Genomic DNA, 20,745 nt, shown 5'->3' on the forward strand with positions numbered 1-20,745 from the left:
CAGTTTAAATGTCAAAAAGAGATTCACTCGAGACCAGGACAGTAAAGAATATTTCTCCCCCAGCCCTTCATCTTTGAGGCCTTAGAGGATATGAAATAATCTACTTCCTACAGGTTGGAATTATCTATCCCGAGATTCAGAGACGTTTCCCCACTTCTGGTCGTCACATCCCTTCCTCCTGTGGCCATCGAAACCCAGTTCCTCAAGATCAATTGACTTTTTTATTTTTAAAAAATAAAATATATCAGCCGGGCGGTGGTGGCGCACGCCTTTAATCCCAGCACTTGGGAGGCAGAGGCAGGCGGATCTCTGTGAGTTCAAGGCTGGGCTGGACCGATAGTCTCCAAAACAATACAGAGAAACCCTGTCTCGAAAAACCAAAAATAAATAAATAAAATATATCATATAAATTAATGATGAGGTTGTCACACTGAAAAAGAGATGTATATTCCGAATTATTTTCCCACTTTTCTTTCTTGATGTGTCTAGCTTTGTTGGGTGACCTTTTGATTACTTTGACTTTGAAAGCATACACTTATTTGCAGTCTTTGGCTCCTTCGAGGTCTGAAGCTTCAGCAGCAGCTGTTGTGTTATTTTTCTCTCGGAAGTATGAGTATCCTCCATGTGCTCCCCTCAGTCTCCTCTCTTTACATCCTCTTTGTTAGCTGGTGGGGAGCTTTGTGTATGTGTTGATCGTATTCATCGAGACCAATTAGCTCTGCCCCAATTTTCTCAGATGTGTGGTATTCTATTGGAGAGAAGCTGACTTACCAAGGGCAATAATCTTAGAAAAAACTGTCTCTCCTTCTCCCTGAAGCTAGCAATGGCCAACGGCTCTTTAGCTTAGAGTGGAGCTTTTTTCTAATCTTCTCGCTTTCCTTTCAGAAAAAATTTTCAAAATTTCTGGTGCATAGATTGGACTTTTTGTAATTTTTAGAAATTAATATGTTGTTCACATTATCTAATAGTGTTTTAGATGGGAGTAAGTTCAGTTTTTTTCCCCTCATAAAACCCCTGCAATCCACGGTTACTGTTTTTCAAAGTAAAATAAAATAAAAAGTCCAGACGCAATAGAAGAGATGGGAAGATAATGAAAAGTCCAGTTCCACTGATTAGAGGAAATTAGGCTTTCAGTGTTTTTGGCTCCTTGGTGTTTACTTCCATGACTGAGAATGTGGAGGCAGAGTGCCTGTGTTTGGACCTGAGACTGACATTTCTCTTAGCTAGTGATCTTTTGCATGCCTTAGTTTCTTCATCTGCACAATGGGGGAATAACTGGATCTACCTCATGAAGCTGTCAAATCCGTGGGAGGACCAGAGTGCGTAACTACTGCTAGCCGCATGAGCACACTTCAGTGGCCACGTGTCATCAAAGCCAGGGTCGTCCTCAGTGTGCCTCGCAGCGAGACACGTTTCCTCTTTTACTCACTAGTGGGCACTCTCTCCCCCGCCTCCAGGCACTGTACAAAGCCACCGTGTTTTCCTCAGATCACCGGCGCCACACACTCCACATCCTCATCACAACACAATCGTGTCTCCTCTCTTAAAAGTGAGGCCCCCCACGCATTCCATCCTCATCACAACACAATCGTGTCTCCTCTCTTAAAAGTGAGCTGTGGGATTCGGCACTCGGCTTTCCTTAGGCTCGGGTTGGCACGGCACTGGCCTAAGCATCATCTTCAGGGCAGATCTAAGCCAGCTCTGCTGTGTGTAAGCTTTAGCCTAGGGTGGACAAGCAACTGTGGCCTTTGTCCCCTCACAGCCTTCTTCCAGACGCAGGGAAAACACCACCGCGTCTGTCTCGTAACCTAGGAATGTCAGAATGATCTGATTTCCCCTTCTGCTTTGCTTTCCGAGTGACACATATGAAGAAGCTGCAGGATTTATGTAACAGGTATCTGTGCGCGTCCATCCATCACTTTGGATCCCTGGCCTCCTTGGTGCCTTGTACTCTCCCCTCCCTCCATATCCTCCTCCCTTTCTGCCCCCCCTCCCTTCCTCCCTTCCTGCCCCTCCCTCCCTTCCTCCCTTCCTGCTCCTCTCTCTCTTCCTTCCTTTCTTTTAGACAGGGTCTCACGTCTGGAGATCACTGTTTCTCTTGTGCCACTGTGACCATCTTCAACAATCTCTTAATTGGTAGATCTATCCTTAGTTACATTTGCTGAAAAACATCTCTCATTCAGCTACTAGGATTAGCTTTCCAAAATATGGTTCTGATTTCATCGCTGTCTTGTTTATATAATCTTGTAATAGCCCAAGACAAAAAGTTCAAGCTTTTTAATAGAGTACACAAGATTTCTCATGGTTTTCCTCTAATCTGTTACCATTCTCTTGTGACAGGAAGCATCAAAATCCCACACAGCTCCACAGATTTTCCATCCTTCTTCCTGGGATTCTCTCATCCGTAGTGCCCTTTCTCTTATCACTAAAGACCCTTTCTCATTCCTTAAACCTCCCTTATTATTTAAATGATTTTTAAAACTATTTTTTTACATCCCATCTACAAAGTCCCCTCTCTCCTCTTCTCCCAGCGCCCCCTCCAACCCTGCTACCCACACTTCCATTTCTATTCAGAAAAGGTCAGGCCTCTTGTGGCTATCAACCAAACTCCATGTCAAGTTGCAGAGAGACGAGGCACCTCCCCTTGTATTAGGGCTGGGCAAGGCAACCCAGTATGAGGCATAAGGACCCAAAGACCAGCAAAGGAGTCAGCGACAGCCCCTGCTCCCACTGTGAGGAGTCCCACAAGAGCACCAAGCTACACAACTGTCACATATATGCAGAGGGCCTATGTCAGTCCACGGAAGCTCCACGGTTGTTGGTTCAATCTCTGTGAGACCCTCTACTTAGTTGATTGTGTAGGTTTTCATGTGGTGTCCTTTACTCCTCTGGCTCCTATAATCCCCTCTCCCACTCTTTTGCAGGGTTTCCCAAGCTCCACTTAATGTTTGGTTGTGGGTTTCTGCACCTGTTTCCATCAGTTGCTGGGTGAAGCCTCTCTGAAGACAACAGGGCTAGGCACCAATGAGTAGAGTATCATTAGGAATCATTTCATTGACTTTTTTTTTCCTTTGCAAGTCATGTTTGGTTCTATCCTAGATCTCTGGGCTATCCAGCTTCTAGGTCCTGGCACTCCAGGCAGTGTCAGAGGTGTGCTCCCTCTCATGCCATGGGAATCAGGCTGTACCAGTCATTGATTGGCCATTCCCACAATTTCTGTCCCACCTTTGTCGCAGAATATCTTGTAGGCAAGACAAATTGTAGGTCCAAGGTTACGTGCCTGGGTTGGTGTCCCAATTCCTTCACTGGGGTCTTGCTTAGTTATAGGAGATGACCAGTTCAGGCTGTGTATCCACTATCACTAGGAGTCCTGGCTGGGATAACCCTTGTGGATTCCTGGGAGTTTCCATTGCAATAGATTTCTACCTCACTGTAACCCCCCCATTTCTAGTCATCTCTTCTAATACTCTCTTCCTCCAGTCCCTCCCCCCACCTGACCTCCTGTTACCATCCCCACCCGCCCCAGGTCCACCCAAGAAATCCATTCTATTTCCCCTTCCCAGGGAGATCCAAGGGTCCCCCCACTTGTGCTCTCCTTGTTACTTAGCTTCTGTGGTCTGTGGATTGCAGCCTGGTTGTCCTTTACTTCACAGCTAATATCTACTTATAAGTGAGTGCATCCATGCTTGTCTTTCTGAGTCTGGGTTACCTCATTCAGGATGATTTTCTTCTAATTTCATTCATTGGCCTGAATAGTTCATGATGCTATTGTTTTTTAACATCTGAGTAATAATCCATTGTATAGCTATCCTGAGTTTTTTGTTTTTCCATATGAAGTTGAGTATTGTTCTTTCTAGGATTATAAAGAACTGTGTTGGGATTTTGATGGGGATTGCATTGAATCTGTAGGTGGTTTTTGGTAAGATGGCCATTTTTACTGCTAATCCTACTGATTCACATGAATGGGAGGTATTTCCATCTTCTAGTATGTTGTTCAATTTCTTTCTTCAAAGACTTAAAGTTTTTGTCATACAGATCTTTCACATGCTTGGTTAGAATTATACCAAGATATTATATTATTTGAGGTAATTTTGAAGGGCTTTGTTTCCTTGATTTCTTTCTTTAACAGTTCATCATTAAGTTCATCATAGAAGGGCTACTGATTTTGTTTTTTAGTTGATCTTATATTCAGCCACTTTGCTGAACTGTAGTAGTTCCCTGGTAGAATTATTTGAGTCACTTACATACACTATCATACTGTCTGCAATTAGTAATACTTTAACTTCTTCCTCTCAATTTGTATCCCCTTGATCTCCTTTAGTTGTTTTATTGCTCTAGATAGAACTTCAAGTACTATATTGAATGGCTATGGCATGAGTGGACAGCTTTGTCTTGTTCCTGATTTTAGTGGAATTGCTTTATGTTTCTCTCCATTTAATTTGATGTTGGCTATTGGCTTGCTGTACATTGCCTTTATTGTGGTTAGATTATGTCCCATGCATTCTTATCTCTCCAAGTCAGTCTCATTTTTTATGCTTCCATATTCATGTCTTATCTTATTCTCCCCAGGTAGGGTAAAGCAGCAATTGCTTTGTTCCTTTATTTCCCTTTCAATATCTGCATTACGAGTGCTGATGTTGAATTTACTCTGAAATAGATTATTAGTTTGCAAAGGAATCAGTGACCTTAACTGCATTCTTGCATCTCTAGATAAGTGTATTTTCAAAGGCATGGCTCATCTCTAGACAAGTGTATAGTCAGAGGCATGGAATAGTTGAGGATCGGGAACTAGGTCGCCAAGCCTAGTAACAGAATAACTTCTTATAGAAAGTAATTAATAAAGAACAGGTCTGCAAAAGTAGACCATATAGAACTTTATTTTTTTAATTGGTTACTTTGGTGTACGATTTTTTCTTATTTGCAAGTTTTTAAAATTAATTTTTATTTAAATTAAAAGCAAGATTTTTTATAATAAAGTTCATAGAAATTTTAAAAAAGAAATGAATGTTTATTGTAAAGGTTATGCAACTCTTAAAATATTTCAAGAACGATGCAATAAAGAGAAGCTGGCGATGAGTGGCTGAGGGTCTGAGGGGAGTTGGAGGAGACATGGCATAAAGGTGGAGAGAAGGGTGGACAGGAGGCAGCGAGGGCTTGTTCAAAGAGAGAAGGTAAGAAGAGGGTGAGGTAGGAGTAGCTTAGGGAGGCTGTGGCATCTCTCAGTGAGGAAAGCGATGGGCTTCATGTACAGAAAATGAAGAATAAGAGTGCACAGATTCTGCATTTGAGACATTAGTGGGATACCTAGGTGGATACATAAAACGTTGTCAGGATGTCAATAAGTAGTGTAAGAAGAGAGGCATGAGTCAGAGCGAAACCAAGGAAGTGGAGGGGCAGTTTCATATGAACCTGAGAAAGGCCAATGAGAAGATAAAGTGAGGAAGAAAGAGAGAGAGAGGAGTAGAGGGAGAGGGAGAGAGCAAGAGAGGGAGCGAGAGAGAGGGAGCGAGAGAGAGGGAGCAAGAGAGAGAGAGACAGAGAGACAGACAGAGAGAGAGACAGAGAGACAGACAGAGAGAGAGGGAGAGGGAGAGAGAGGGAAAGAGAGAGAGAAAGACAGAGAGAGAGGGAGAGGGAGAGAGAGAGAGAGAGAACTTTCACAGATGCCAGGGAAGTTGGGTAACATATAGTTTTACTACTAGAGTGTGAAACAGAAATGAAGTGATTGGATTTCATAATTATAACAAATGCAGTTTATTATTCCAAATGTTATAGTAAGTAGGATGACTTCAAAAGTCCCCATTCTCTAAAGGAAGTTGCCTCTTAGAATGAAGAGCTATCAAGTCAGTTCTCACAAGGGGGGGTCTTTATTCACTCTTTGTTTAATCATTTCAGTGGACTAATTCTTAGAGGAGAACTTTACATGTATGAAACTACCTTTACACATCATTTCTGTCATTTGTAGTTTTAGGGTTATAGAAAATATAAAAGAAAACACTATAAAATTATTCTTCATGACATCTACTTAATATAGTTAATCTACCTTGTTTTGTAAAAACACATTGAATCAAAGATTAGAATGAATCATAAAATGTTACCTCCACACCCATCTCTCCAGGAAGTCCAGCATCACCAGGCAGTCCTCGTGCTCCCTATAGTCAAATAAATTGAAGGTATGAGAATCAAAGTTTACTTTTTCAATGAACACTGCATCTCAGTTTCATTTTAATGAATAGTATTGGCTGGCATATTACTTTATTCTCTATATAAATAAAATAACTTTAGTTGATACATCTCCATTGTTTCATAAATGATGTTAAACTATGCTTCTGTTCAAAATAAAAATAGAGGGCACTATTCCATTTTATTCTCTAATTCACTCATTCTTTTAGCAAACATCAAATACCTAATAATTATGAAATATTGTGCTCCCCTAGTTATATTTAATTGTGAGCTTATCTGTAGGAGACTGTCTTGGTTTTTGGTTGATAAGGGAGCACTCAGTCTATTGTGGGCAGCACCATTCCCTAGGCAGGTGGTCCAAGGCGTTACAAAAAGGTGAGCTGAGCATAAACTTATAATGGAATCAGCAAACAGAATTTTCCATGGTTTCTGCTTCCATGCCCTGCCCTTCCCTGCCCTCCCTCAATGATATACTGCACCTGCATTCCATAGTTGAGATAAACCCTCTCTCCCTCTAAGACGCTTCTTGTTAGAATGTTCTAGCACAGCAACAAAATGAACTCATAACATGTGCTAAGAGCTTTCACAATGCATTTTATTAATATGCATGACAATCTACTTAATAACCATTGCAAATATGTGACAAACAAAAATATTTTAAAGGAAAGTGTGCACTTGTGGTTTTCACAGGAATATTTTAACTTGCTGACTCTTTTCCTTCTCATTCTTTTTTTTTTTGCCAAATACATGAATGTAAGAAAATATATCCATTCTTCTGATTTTAAGGTGTTTCCCCAGCACATGTTCTTCACAAAGCTTAGGGATTTCCCCTCTATCCAAAGTTTCTGAATCTGTATTTTATTTTCTACCATGAGCGGGAATGGGAATTTGTCAAATAATTTGCCTGGATGTATTTATAACACTGTATTTTCTTCTTCAGACTACTAAGGTGATAGATTACATAAGTTGTTGAATGTTAAACTCCCTTTGCATGCCTGGAATAAATCCTGCCTGGTCATGATTTTGTACATGGTATTACAACTGATCTAACATTGTGCAATACATAGTGCTACATCTGATCTGACATTGTGCTGAGGACTCCATACCTATGTTCCTGAGTGACACTGGTCTGTGTCCTTTCCTGTAATGTGTATGTCTCTTGGTCCTGGGACAATACTGGCCTCCTGGAAGGATCCAGGAAGAAGTCATCACTACTTCCAGCTCCCGTCTCAGGATACAGATAATACCCATTTGTTTGCTAAGTGTTTATTAGATGTTGTCAAGGAGATCACCCAGGGCTAGGGCTTTCTGTTTTGGAAAGTTATTGGTTATTTATTTAAGTGGTTATCCAATATACTTATTCAAATGATCAGTTTTTAAGTGATTTTTGTTAAAATAGTCTATTAAGTAGCTGGTTAATCATATCTAAGTTACAGAGTTTGTGGATGTATGAGCTGTTCATCCTTTTAATTTGCATGTTATCAGTAGTAATGGACTATCTCTTGTGTCTGACATCAGTGATTTGTGTTTTCTTATTATTGTTTTGATTATTCTGCCCATGGGTTGAGGAATTTGTTCTCCTTTTTTTAAAAATAAGAACAAGAGTTTGGGTTAATTGATTTTAAAATTAGCTTTTGGCTTTTATTTTATTATTTACTTTATTATGATTACTCTATAGTTAATTTTCTTATTTATAATTGGAAGCTTAGATGGTTTATTTGAAACCATTTGCCTTTCTAACATTTCTTTTCTAAAATTAAAAAAATGATGCATTTATTTTTTATTTGATGTGTGTTGATACTTTGCCTGCATGCATGCTTGTGCGAAGGTGTCAGATCCCCTAGGAATGTAGTTACAGATGGTTGTGAACTGCCATGTGGGTGATGGAAAGTGAACTTGGGTCCTCTGGAAGAACAGTCAGTGCTCTTAACTGTTGAGCCGTCTCTCTAGTTCATCTAATATTTCTTTTAAATTTTATGTTACAAGTTTCCTTCTGTTCACAAATGTTTAGGCTGTATTTTCACTTTTAAGTTAGTTAAGATATCTGAAAGCTTTTCTTCTGAGTTTTATTTCATCATCATTGGTGTGTGTGTGTGTGTGTGTGTGTGTGTGTGTGTGTATGTGTGTGTGTGTGTGTGTGTGTGTGTGTAGCACAATGCTCTTGCAGAGGCTAGAGGACAATTAGAAGGAGTTGGCTTTCTTCTTGCGCTGTGGGTTCCAAGAACTGAACTGAGGTCATCAGGTTTGCCCCCTTGTCCCCTCTTATGTACTGAATCTTGGTGCTGGAATGGGATTTCATTTTTAACACTATATCATTTAGCTGTGTGTTTTTAAATATCCTGAAAATTTGGGATTTTTCAGCATGTTTCTATTTTCAATTTAATTCTGCTGTGGTCTGTGAGCAGACGTGATACTATGTTTATACTTTGAAATTTGTGAGGATGTATATTTTAGCCTACACTATGGTCTATCCTGGGGAATGTTTTATGTGAGCTTCAAAAGAAAGTGTATTATGTTGTTAAATGGAGGTTTAGTTTTTTTCTCTTGGAATCTATAGAAATTTACTCTTTTTATACAAAAATGTCTCAATTCCTGGACATTGGCATTAAATTAACCACAGACCTTGTTACTACACTCATTTGCCACCGCAGAATTAAGCAAAGGTAAAGAGAACAGCAGAGGACCCGAATGACCAAATGAAATCAAAGGTGGACGGGCACCAAACCTTTCCTGAAGAGACAGCTGGTATTTTGGGTTTGTGGGTCACATGTATTTTTGTCTCAACTATTCAACATTTCTGTCACACTTGGAAGCAGTCACACATAGTGTGGCTGTTGTAGAGGCACTTGATTTACAAGACACTGACTGGACTGGAAGCTTCATTTCTTTTGCCCCTTCCTCCCTTCCTTCCTCCCTCCCTCCCTACCTTCCTCCTTCCCTCCCTCCCTCCCTCCCTCCCTCCCTCCCTCCCTCCCTCCCTCCCTCCCTCCCTCCCTTCCTTACTTCTTTCCTTCCTCCCTTCCTCCCTTCCTTCCTCCCTTCCTCCCTTCCTTCCTGCATTCTTATCCTTTTCTACCAACATTTTGAAATTTTAAAAATTTACCTCTAGCCTTAAATCCACTACAAGCACAGTCAGAGGAGGCCATTGTTTGGGACTAAGACTTCTCATTAAGCCCCAATGGAACAGAATGAACACACAAATGCTACAGAGCTACAACGCTGAACCAAGGGGAAGCCACAATCTGGCCTTCTGGGAACTCAAGGAGGGATGCGAATTTCCAAATCAGACACTTTCCGTCATTGTTGATGCTCCAGCTGTAGTCCCTACCAAAGGGTTGCTTGGCCATGACTGGGTGTCATGTCTTTCCTCTGACTGTCTGCTTCACCTGACTTTGTGAAGTTCTCAGGCCTCGTTTGCTCTTTGTTTCTGTCTATAAAACCCAACTCTTATGTTCAGATCTTTGAAACATTTTCTGTTCTGTAGAATAAAACATTCCCTTCTGCAGAATAAAAGGAACACTGAGACTAAGCTCAGTTCTCATGCTGTCTGTCTGTCTGTCTTTCTGTCTGTCTGTCTATCCATCATTCACATATTGTGTATGGGGGGGTCACTAGCCACAAAGCAGAGACGGAAGTCAGAGGGTGGCACACAGGAATAACTTCTCTCTCCTTCCACCATGTGTGTCCCAGGGGTCAGACTCAGGTGGCCAGACTTAGCAGCAAGCACTATAGCCACCGAGTCATCTTGCTGGTCCCACTATGTCCTTCAAAAGGCATTTTATTTTCTCTCTTCTCTACTATCTTCATGCTATGGCACTTATGTCTCCAAACAATGCTGTCTTTGTGTGTGTGAGTGCATGCCTACATACGTGTATGTGAACCACATGCATGCCCGGTGCCTTTGGAGGCTGGAAGAAGGCATAGGATCCCCTGGAGTTGAATTTACAGGTGGTTGGGAAACAAACTTGAGTCCTGTTCAAGAGCAGCAAGTTCTCTTAACTTACAAGCCATCTCTTTAGCCCCAACTCTCACATTTATAACTTCAGTGTATTCCTCTGATCTGAATCCAACAGCCAATGTAACATTTCTCAAAGGCATCTCAAATTCATCCCTCAATTGTAATCTTCAGTTCTCCAGCCCAATGTTTCCTTGTTTCAATAAATTATATTTAATGCAGGAAGCCAGACACTCAGGAATAACACTTCAGAACACTTGAGTTTCTCCTACTGCTCTTAACATCTTTGGAATCTTTTCCTTCTCTCCACTTCTTTCTTGACTGCTTATCATAGACTTTTGGCTGCATCTTATCTGGATCTTGGCTCTTGACTCCTACTGCTTGGTTTGATAATATTTATCAGACAGTAACCTGATCATGGTTCTTTCCCCTTGGTGCTGTCCATTTATTCTTAGGATAACTATACAAATCCCTTGGAACAGGGCCCGTAGAGCTCTGTGTGTGGCAGCATGTCCTTTCTGCTCTTGCACTGTCCCTGCTCTCTGTCCAACTGTCACAGTCACGTTGCTGTCCTCCACTTCTGGAACAAAATTTTCTCATCTTGGCTCAAATAACTATTTCTCTCCTCTCATATCACATGGCTCTGCTCAGGGAAACTTTCTGGAGTGTCTAGATTGTGACAGCTTATTTGTATCATCAACCCTCTAGATCTGAACTCCTACACAGTTAATCTTCTTTATCCCTTCTTCCTCATGGACTCAGCCAAGTACAGAAAGAAGAAAATCCTTAAAAATGTCTATAGTGAACATGCACAGACCTTTTCTCCCCAATATTCCTTAAGCAATATACTGTAGTGATTATGTATATAGGTTTATATCTTATTATGCATTATAAGCAGTCCAGAGATGATTTGAAATACACATGAGGAATTGGGCAGGTGACAAAAGACAAGACTCCATTTTGTATGAGGGTTTTGAGCATCCACAGACTGTCTGTGTGCAGAGTATTGAACTGCTTCCCCAGGGGTATCGAGTTCTGACTGCACTTTCTAAGATCTATCTCAGTTTATAATTATCGGCCTATTTATGTAATCACCTAATCAATACATTCTTCTATCACAAGACTGGAAACATCGTGCTTACTGTTAAAACACCAAGAGCAAATTCTTAGTAACTTTTTTGTTGACTGAATCAAAGAAAGTTGATCTATGCAATAGACATTCTTGCCTTCCAAGAAGAAAAAGTTTTAAATTTGCATATGGAAGGGTTGCAGTTCTCATATTATTGTCAAAATGTAAAATACATTTAATTCTTTGTGCCATTCTCGTTTTACCAATTTCATTCATTTCTATGATTGACTCTTAGTTCCAATATATGACACAAAAGCTACTAAGCTATCATAATTTGGTTTCCATCTTATTTGTCAGTCCTATGACATTGACCTTCACATCAACATTTTAAGCACTATGAAGTCATTTTGTTATCAAGTCTTCTCTTGCATCCATTTTAAGTAACAAGTCTTCCCTTACTTAAATCCTAAACTTTTGCTTCCACTATGGCCATGGATGGACTGACACACTTGTCTAATAAAATCCCATCAGTCTTCATTTCATTTCCCCAGTGTAATGCAACTTACTGCGTCAATGACACCTTTGGGCAAGGCCTTTGGTTTATTCAGTTTAACAAACACACTTTGGGCAAATAGACTATGCTGGGCACCACATCAGGAAAGAAGATAAAAAGGTAACAGGAATAGTCCCCGGCTCCCAGGAGCTCATGGAGCTCAGATAGTTAAGGAAGCTGTGCAAAGCAGGACTGTACTATTTCAGGTCAAATAAACATTAGTGATGGCATAGCAGATGGAGGCACATAAAACAGAGAGCAAACCAAAGGCTTAGTTATGGAAAGTCAATGTCACGTCTTAGATATGTATCAGGCAAGAATTAAACATATTGTGAACCCTTACTGTTCAGTGAGCTTATCTCATAGGTTAAGTGTAAACCCTTTGGTAACTTTTTCCACTTGTTACTATCTAAATTAATTACACCAAGGCCACCTGTAAACCTTTGTGTCAACTGGTGATAATATCAACCCAGTGGTTCAAAAGACTTCATTGTATTGTGAATCCCAGAAACACATTCCAGCAATCTGACATGACTGCCCGACAGAATGACTTCATTGGTAAAAAGCCTAAGTTGTGAGGGACAACTGTATCCAAATCTTTCCTTTGCATAGAGCACTTTCCATGGAAACTCCAGAACTGAAGCATAGCTGTGGAACTGTGGAATATGTTTTTGTATTGTTGATGTAATGGCATTTCTGCCACATTTATGTGTTTGGGCCAATCAGATATAGAGACTGGCTTCGCTACGTGGCCTTCATCATGAAGCTGGTGATTGTGTGTAATAACAGCGGGCCATGCAGAAAGATCATTCCTGAAATCACTAAAGCAAAGTTTTCTTTTCTCAAAAGCAGAAACACGCCCTCTTGATAGGCACAGAGAAAAAGTATCATAAGAGAAAAAGCACCAGATTTGGCTACATGAAGCCATAAAGGTAGTGAAAACTATAGCAACACAGGTACACTTATATACACATATATGTGTTTGTATCCTGCAGTAGAGTAAAACATCCAATTTATAGAGTTTGTCTTTGCTATCTAGGGTCGATACTGTTTCTAAAGCAGGCCACTCACAGCATTGCAGGTGAACAGTTGTGGAAAGTAAATATACTTTATAAGAAAGCCACAATTAGAAGAGCAAAAAGAAACTCACTGGTTCTCCAGCAGGGCCCCTGTCTCCTGGGCTGCCAGGGAGTCCTTGTAAGCCCTGGACAAACAAATGAGAAATTTGTAGAAGAGGAGGTAGGGTTTTTTTCTCTGCATTCCTTAATTTTTCTTTTTCTTATAATATATATGATTTACCATAACCACAACTAAGAATATAATTCTTCAGCATTAAGTAGATCCACAATGTTTATCAACCATCCCCATCCACCTTCAGAACCTTTTTGTCTTCCTAGTTAAACCCTGCTAATAACTCATTTATTCTTATTGGCACTTTCCCGGTTCCCTGTAACTACTTTTGCGTCTATGAATTTAACTGTCTAGGTAATTACTGTAAGAGACCCCATACGATACCAGTTCTTTTGTGTCTGGCTTATTTACTGGGTAGAATATCTCCAGGGTTCTTCCTTGTAGTGTGGGTCAAACATCCCTTTTAGAGTTGAATAATACTCCCAAGGATGTATAAATCACATTTTGTTTACCCATAACACTAAGGTTGCCCCAGCTTTTGGCTATTGTGAACATGGGTAAGCAATATCTGAGTCCTGGCTTTCCATTATTTTGGGCATATACTAGAAGTGGAATTATGCTTATTAAAATTATGTTTATTATTTTTACTTATAGTATTTATTTATTGTGGCTAGGCTCTATTTCAGTTGTGAAAATCATTTGTTCTTAATTAACTTCAGGCTCCTATATTAATAGACAGGATCAGTACAAAGACCTTGCTCTGCCTACTCTGCTAACTGAAGCATGTAATGAAAGTTCAGACCTTTAAATGGGTGTCTGTTCAGTTTGCTCTGTAATGCATGTTTGGACACAGAACCAACTTAGCATTTCCATTAATGTGGATTCTGCACTGAGGTTTTACAAAGCAAGAATACAATTTCCATGTTCTCAATTTTTATTGAGGATTAAGATGAAAAGCACAAATAAAATAAAAATCCTGTTTGAGGCTTTTCAGACGTTACTAATGATACAACTTTGTAGCAGAACTCATTGCTCTACAACTTCAACTCAGTAATCATGGGAGCAAATGACCTTGAGACAAACAGACTTTGTGGCTATGTATTGGGAGTTTGCAATCAATATACAATAGTATTTATAGTTCTTATAATCACAAGAGATTTACTTTTCAAAATTTGTCATTATTATGATTATTGTTATTAGTAGTGGTGTGTGTGTGTGCCTGTGTGCCTGTGTGTGTAACATGAATACGGAGGTCCCTGTGGGCCTGAGGACATCAGTAAAGGGTATTGGATCCTTGGGAGCTAAAATCACAGGAAGTTGTGAGACACCCTGTGTGGACACTGGTAATCAAACACAGATCGCCGGGAAGAGCAGGGATTGCTCACAACCTCTGACACATCTCTTTAGTTCCTCCCACCTGGACATTCCTTTTTAAATGTAGATAAACTGAGGCTCAAAAAGGTTCAATAATTTATGCAAAGTCAAATCAGGCAGTAAGTGGCAGAACCAGTAATTGACCAACAATGTGTCTAACTCAGTACAAGATATGCATCACTACTCATTCCATACAGAAGGTCATGACAGAGATAATTGAGGATTTCCGCATGAAAGGCCCCTCTTTCTCAATGACCTCTTTAGGGTGATGAATGAAATCTAGAGTTTTATATCCAGTGAAAACTGCCTTCAAGATTAATAGTGAAACAAAAATATTTCACAAATCAAAACTAGAATAATTCATCACTGGCAAACTCCCCTAAAAGAAGTTCAAAAGATGTTTCATAGGCTTCAGGAAAATGTCAGCATTTACATTCAAACCTTCAAGAAGGAATGACGATCACTAGAAATGGCAAATGAGAAGATGGATAGAAAGCCTGTCTCCACGTACCAAGCTCTAAAGCATACCACTAATCTATATTAAAGCAAATGAAATTTTATTAATATGCAGACAAAATCTTAGTTTACAATGAGGATGCATAGTACACATGGATGTAATACATAAAATATCCACATTGTAAAGACAATGTGTTAATAAATTGTCCTGTGTGACTCTAAGATTTTTTTAACATATATTCTGTCACATAAATGCTTCCTTCCTGTCACTTTATGGGGAAAGTTTACTGAGCCTGACCTAGAATAAGTACTTAAATTAATAATCAGCACAAATCAAAAGTCAATTGATAAGATATAATTTTCAAGGCAGAAGACATTGAACAAAACAGCGAAAAACAAAGCACAAAACAGACCTAAGTCCAGTGATAGCAATTAGACTAAACAGAAATGGGCAAAATACTGTAATTAGAAGGCAGATATTATCAGAATAAAAGCAAGATCCAATTAGGATATGTTTAATTAGTTATTAAGATGCAAATGGGTTAAAAGAAAACTGGTAATAGCAATCAGATAAATGGCAAGCCTATAAAGGACTACCAAGACTGAGGCCCACAGCAAATGAAGCCATTTTCAAAACAGCATTACCAGGAAAAAACAATCAAAACTGGACAAAATTATAATAGAATTTCAAACTACATGAAGGAAAAATTAGAAAGAAGGGGGAAATCAGAGACATACAAGATCAGAGAGATTTTACACACCTCTCTTATGGATTAATAAGATGCCTTCATTAAAACTCAGTAATTAATGTGTGAAATGTTATAATTTTTACAATTTAGATAAACAAAAACAGCCACACAGGCTCCATGACCCCACAGAACCATTTGATCATGGGCTTTTCTTTCTGTTTTTGACTTTTGGAACAGATCTACAGGTAGATGGGAACAGTGTTGGTGCACAGACAAATAGACCCTTTCTGGTTTCCAGGATTATTAGGGTACTATGTATTGTTGGGTTCACTTAGTGTTTGCTTTTACCATTCTGACAGTTTGGGTTCTTGGGGCAGGGGTGGTAGATCAGAGACAGAGCATGTACTTAGACCCTCAATCTCTACCAAAAAGAAGAAGAAAAAGGAAGAGGAGGAAGAATGGGAGAAGGAGGGGGAGGGTAGGAGCAGAGGGATTTAGCAAAGGAGGATGCTTTTACGAACCATGTTAGTCTCTTCATCATGGGTGAAGAAAATGTGCTCTAGGGAGTCAACCAACTAAAACAAGGCTGTGCAGTTTTTAGGAGCATGTTAAGAAAACTTGTCTGATCTCTAATATATTTTGTATATAGAGTATTGCCTATTTTGACAGTATCTGAAGGACAAGAGACGTAGGATTACTCTGAAAGAGAATGTAAATCTTTGGGACTTATTTTTTTTTTCTTCAGTGAAATGTTCCCTGATTTCCTAAAACTCCACTTCAGCTAAGGAAGAGTGAATGTAGGCAAAGAATCTCATAAACCTCAACAGACATCATAAACTCATCATTTTCTGCCCAGGCTGTGGCATCTGTTAAGGGGGCTTCACCCTTCCAGGAATCCACAGAATTTGTGTATCATAAGACAGTTACAAATGATCCTAGTGCCATTTACAGGGTTTGGAAATGTCCCATTAGTCTAAGCTGGAAATGAAAATTCTAAGGTAGGTTAACAATATACAGAATGAGTAATTCTGGTTCTGTGAACCTCACTTTTTTTTAAATTAAAGGAATGGACTTGTGCTCAACCTTGCCTGCAATCATACAAAGTGGTCAATGTCTACAGAAGCTGATTAACACTGACATGATAATAAACTCCCACATGACAAATACAAAGACACAAGGGGTATTCTTTGGGAATGTCTTCAGTTAATGACACAAGGCCAAACATAGCTCTTTTTCGGGACAATCATTTACTTTCTTTTGAATCTCTAGTATTTTAGACTTGACCATTGTCAGATACATTGCTATTATGAAAAACAACAGGCAGGGGGCAGCAGATAGGAACAAGCAAAGGTTGTCATCTACAACAACCACCACCAGCAGAAACACAGACATCCTGGCCTTTTCTGACTCCTCAGCTGTCATCCATTTAAGTGATCAAATTATTTAAATTTAAGCCATAAGATATATTTATATGACAAATCAAAGTGTCATTAACATTATGATTCAGTATGAGAACTATTAAAATTCTTATACATGCAAGCTATGTGCTAATTTCTGTAGTTATCATATGTGTATACGTTTTATATACATGTTTTCAACATTTCTCTCCCCTTTCATGATGACAGTTACAGAAATAACTGCTTCTTGGGAAAAGCTATACAATTCTGGTAAGATGTTAGAAGGCAGGGAAATGTCTAACATTATAGAATCCCGAAAACTCTTGCAGCCGTGCAACAGGAAAGCAGACGTGTGTGACTCTGTACTCGAAAGGACAAACTAGCACTCAAGATCAGTAAGAACAAAACTAGGTGAGAGGTCACAGAAGCTTCCTGCGTTCTCTTTACTCTGCCCTGCGGAGTTATGTATCTAACCATTTCATTTTAAAGGCGTTTGAGAGTGGAATTCATCACGGTGAGAATGAAGGTGCCATTTATCACATCAGCTTAATTATTAATAAAACAGCACATCAAAGACAAGAACTTACTGGTTTTCCTTGAACTCCCCTCTCCCCTGGGCTTCCAGTCTTACCCTACACACGGGGAAAAAATGCTTAGGTCATCATAGTTATTTCTCAAAATAGCACAAGGAGGAATGTAAAAGACAGGGAGGCAGAAAAATGTTCATGCTTGAAGAGTTTATTACTCACGGTAAGACCATGGGGCCCTCTTTTTCCTTGCTTTCCTTTTTCACCCTAGCAAAAGACCAATATCGCATGGACTGGTGAGAATTTGAGTCATAGCCTTACACGTGGTACCACACAGAAATAAAAGCATCAAGTGTGTAGCTCAATATTAAAAGCTATGATTGGTGTGCAGGGAAAATTATGCATTATAAGGAAATACACCATTATTTAGATACGCGGGACACAACGGCTCTGCCAAATTTAACTGCCCAGGAAATGGAGAATCGGCTAGTACCTTGGCACCATGGGCACCTTGATCCCCTGGGAGGCCATCTGGTCCTCTGGGTCCCTACAGGTAGAAGAAAATAACCCATTATTAATTTGAAATGTTCCTTTAAAAATAATAATCAAGTCCATGTTTTAAAGATTTTATACCACATAGAAAGTTAGGTTGCGTACAAAAATACCCACGAGAGTTGCCGGAGTGTCTATAACCCAAAGTGATTATTTTCTCATTTTGTTTATTTTTTGTTATTCAGTAGTCCTCCAGGATTTATTACTAAAATGGCTCTAAGTTAACTTATAAGAGGTTAGGTGTTTGTCTAAACAGTCTTCTTAAGTTCCATTATTTTGGAATTGCGGTTGTGTCTTTGCATCTTTAGAAAATGAACATTCAGGACACTGCACCTACTATTGCCTACTGGACAGCAGTTATTGGAAGATGACAGGAGCACAGGATAGGCAGAGAAAGTCATTTAAGGGCAAATCTCAGTATTTATTCAATAATTAGCTACAGAGAAGACCCAGCTCTTCCCAGACAGCGATAAGTCTCACTTTCTAAAGCATAACTGTCTTGAAGGGGCTTTGTAGGGGACCTCATTCTATGCCCTCTAGACAAACACCTACTGTAGAGAAGAGATAGCTCTGTGGATACATTACTATGAGTTTCTTCATTATGGAACCAATGGCATGCAAAGTTAAGTCATACAAAGAGTAAATAATTCAAGGACCAAGAGGAGGAGTCCACAGGGAGGCAGAACTGGTACATTTGTCCCGGGAATGGAGACACCATCTGTAAATGCAAGATCAGCCTCATCGGCTTGTGAGGTGAACAGACAGAGGGACAGCATGAGGAAGCGTGAAGATGCATAAAGGATGGGACTTGGCCTAGCCAGGCTGAGTTGGCTGCATGCAGAGAAATGTCAAGACAGCAAGGCAGTTGGTGATGGGGAAAGCAGAAGGTTCTGTACGGAGTGATTATACACGCTCTCCTGTCAACTGCTGATTGGAAAGGACCCGTGTTGGCTCCATGCCTTCTATATCTCGGCAAGGTCCAGAACTTTATTATGAGTATCTGTTTGCTACAGCGGGCCTCTCCAGGCTGGATTCCTGGGCTTCCTCTACTTGCAGACACACTCAAGTTTGCAGGGAGCACTCATACCCACAAGGATCTGTTGCTCCACTCTGCCTGTTAATGTGAAAGTTTATGCAACTACTCATTTGTGTAATGGTTTACAATAAAATGCTCTTTTGTCAGAATATCTCACAGTGGTTATTATTGTTATTGCTATTATTATGTTCCTAGGGCTGAACTTGGAGCCTCTAGCATAAACACAAAGTTCGCCATTGAAACATTGCTGCTCTTCCCATTTCTGCATTTACTACTTCATTTACCGAGAGATATTTCTGTGCTCACAATGATAAAGATAACCATGTACAGCGTAACAAAAAGTCTAAGTCAGGAGGTCACATAGGTCATAAAGCCAAAGGTTGCCATGTAAGGGTTTGAAAACACTGTTCTGAGAAAGACTGGGATTTTGTAAGTTTCAGGGAAGAGTGAACTAATGACCTAAAGGCATAGCATGGTGACATAGTAGGTTCCCCCTGGTGGTAGACACATCCCATTGGCTAATGTACACTCCTGATCTGACTCCTAAGACAAAATAAACTTCAGAACAAAAGAATTAGACACACACTGTTAGATAAGGCACATAATTCAGCATGATGTTAAAAAAGTAACAGCTTGAAAGTGTCTCAGGGATCTCTTATGAGTATTTTCTGGTGAGAGCATGGTGAATAACAGAATACCCAGACTTTTCCCTGTGCTGTTAGGAATGTCAAAGCTGGCCACAGTGAGCTGGGAGAGGTGTCTGGAAACCAGAGTGAGAATTAAATATCTCAGCTACATTAAAGAAAAGCACACTGCATATTTGAAACGTACGTAAGCATATTAAAGAGTTCACCAGGCTCATGAGTGATGCATTAGATGTTGGGCCCGCTGTTTCATGTAAAATGTGAAAATTAAAAGAAGAAACCACAGTCGACTAAAATGTTAACATATATTAATGCTTGGTTTACTTAGGAAGACTTTTGTGAGAACCCTGACCCCATTTCTACAGCCTCTGAGATAAATTATGATAGTTTGAGTGTCCACGAATGAAGGAAATAGCCATATTCACAGTACAGATGGACTCAATGTATTTATAGTTCCTGAAGCAGGATCTGGATCTTGGTATGACCCCTATTAATTTTAACTCACTCACATACCTAACTAATGATTCTGAGCAATCTTTCTCTGGCACTTGCTTTACACAGCTGGAACCAAGTAATCCACTGAACAAGATTAACACTATCAGGATTCTTGAGGAAAAGGTTTCTGCTATAAATTTTTGTTTTTACAGAGTGGAGGAGAAACAGTATCACTTGAGATCCTAAGTTCAGGGCTTAGCACTGAGCTTAAAAGCAAGCTACTGAGGGCCACTTCACCTTAAAGTGACATGCAGTTCCTTGAAGGGGCCAGCTTGCAGTGTGTTTATGACCATATAGGCTTTGCTTTCCTGGATAAAAGCTTAAGATGTTGTGTATTTCTAAGACAACTTTCCCTCCAGCTCATCTCAGTCTTAAGTAGCATGGTCTCAATGTCAAATTCTTCAGCTGCCTGCCTTTCTATACCACTGCTCTAGAGAGAGAATGTGGAATTTAAGGGATCTTCTGATCCAAGAGTTAATTCATGCCCCGGTGAGTAGGTGAGGTCAGCCTCGCCTGTGTCACTTCTGTTGGGCGGCTGGGCACAGAAAGAAGTAGTGGGGTAGATACCTGGGGTTTTTTTGTTCACTTATCCTCAAAGGGTCAACTGTGTGTGTGAAAGGCAATGGCTCAGGCTGAGCTGAATCCTGGTCACCCATCAGGCCAACCTACCACCACTTAGGACCA

General features: G+C 39.9%; 1 protein-coding gene across 4 annotated transcripts in view; it reads right to left on the bottom strand.

Annotated features, from left to right (window-relative positions):
* Window positions 1-20,745, bottom strand: part of Col24a1 (collagen type XXIV alpha 1 chain) — a 261,191-nt gene that overhangs the window by 92,367 nt on the left and 148,079 nt on the right. For all 4 annotated transcript variants that reach the window (XM_021233967.2, XM_040751646.1, XM_021233968.2 and 1 more), the window contains 5 exons: window positions 17,828-17,881; window positions 17,557-17,601; window positions 17,395-17,439; window positions 12,911-12,964; window positions 6,099-6,152 (listed from right to left, as the gene is read on the bottom strand). In XM_021233967.2, the coding sequence (XP_021089626.2) occupies window positions 6,099-6,152; window positions 12,911-12,964; window positions 17,395-17,439; window positions 17,557-17,601; window positions 17,828-17,881 (252 nt within the window). The remainder of the gene's footprint in view (window positions 1-6,098; window positions 6,153-12,910; window positions 12,965-17,394; window positions 17,440-17,556; window positions 17,602-17,827; window positions 17,882-20,745) is intronic.

Source organism: Mesocricetus auratus, unplaced genomic scaffold (genome assembly GCF_017639785.1).
Source record: "Mesocricetus auratus isolate SY011 unplaced genomic scaffold, BCM_Maur_2.0 Super-Scaffold_100009, whole genome shotgun sequence".
Taxonomy (NCBI): Eukaryota; Metazoa; Chordata; class Mammalia; order Rodentia; family Cricetidae; genus Mesocricetus; species Mesocricetus auratus.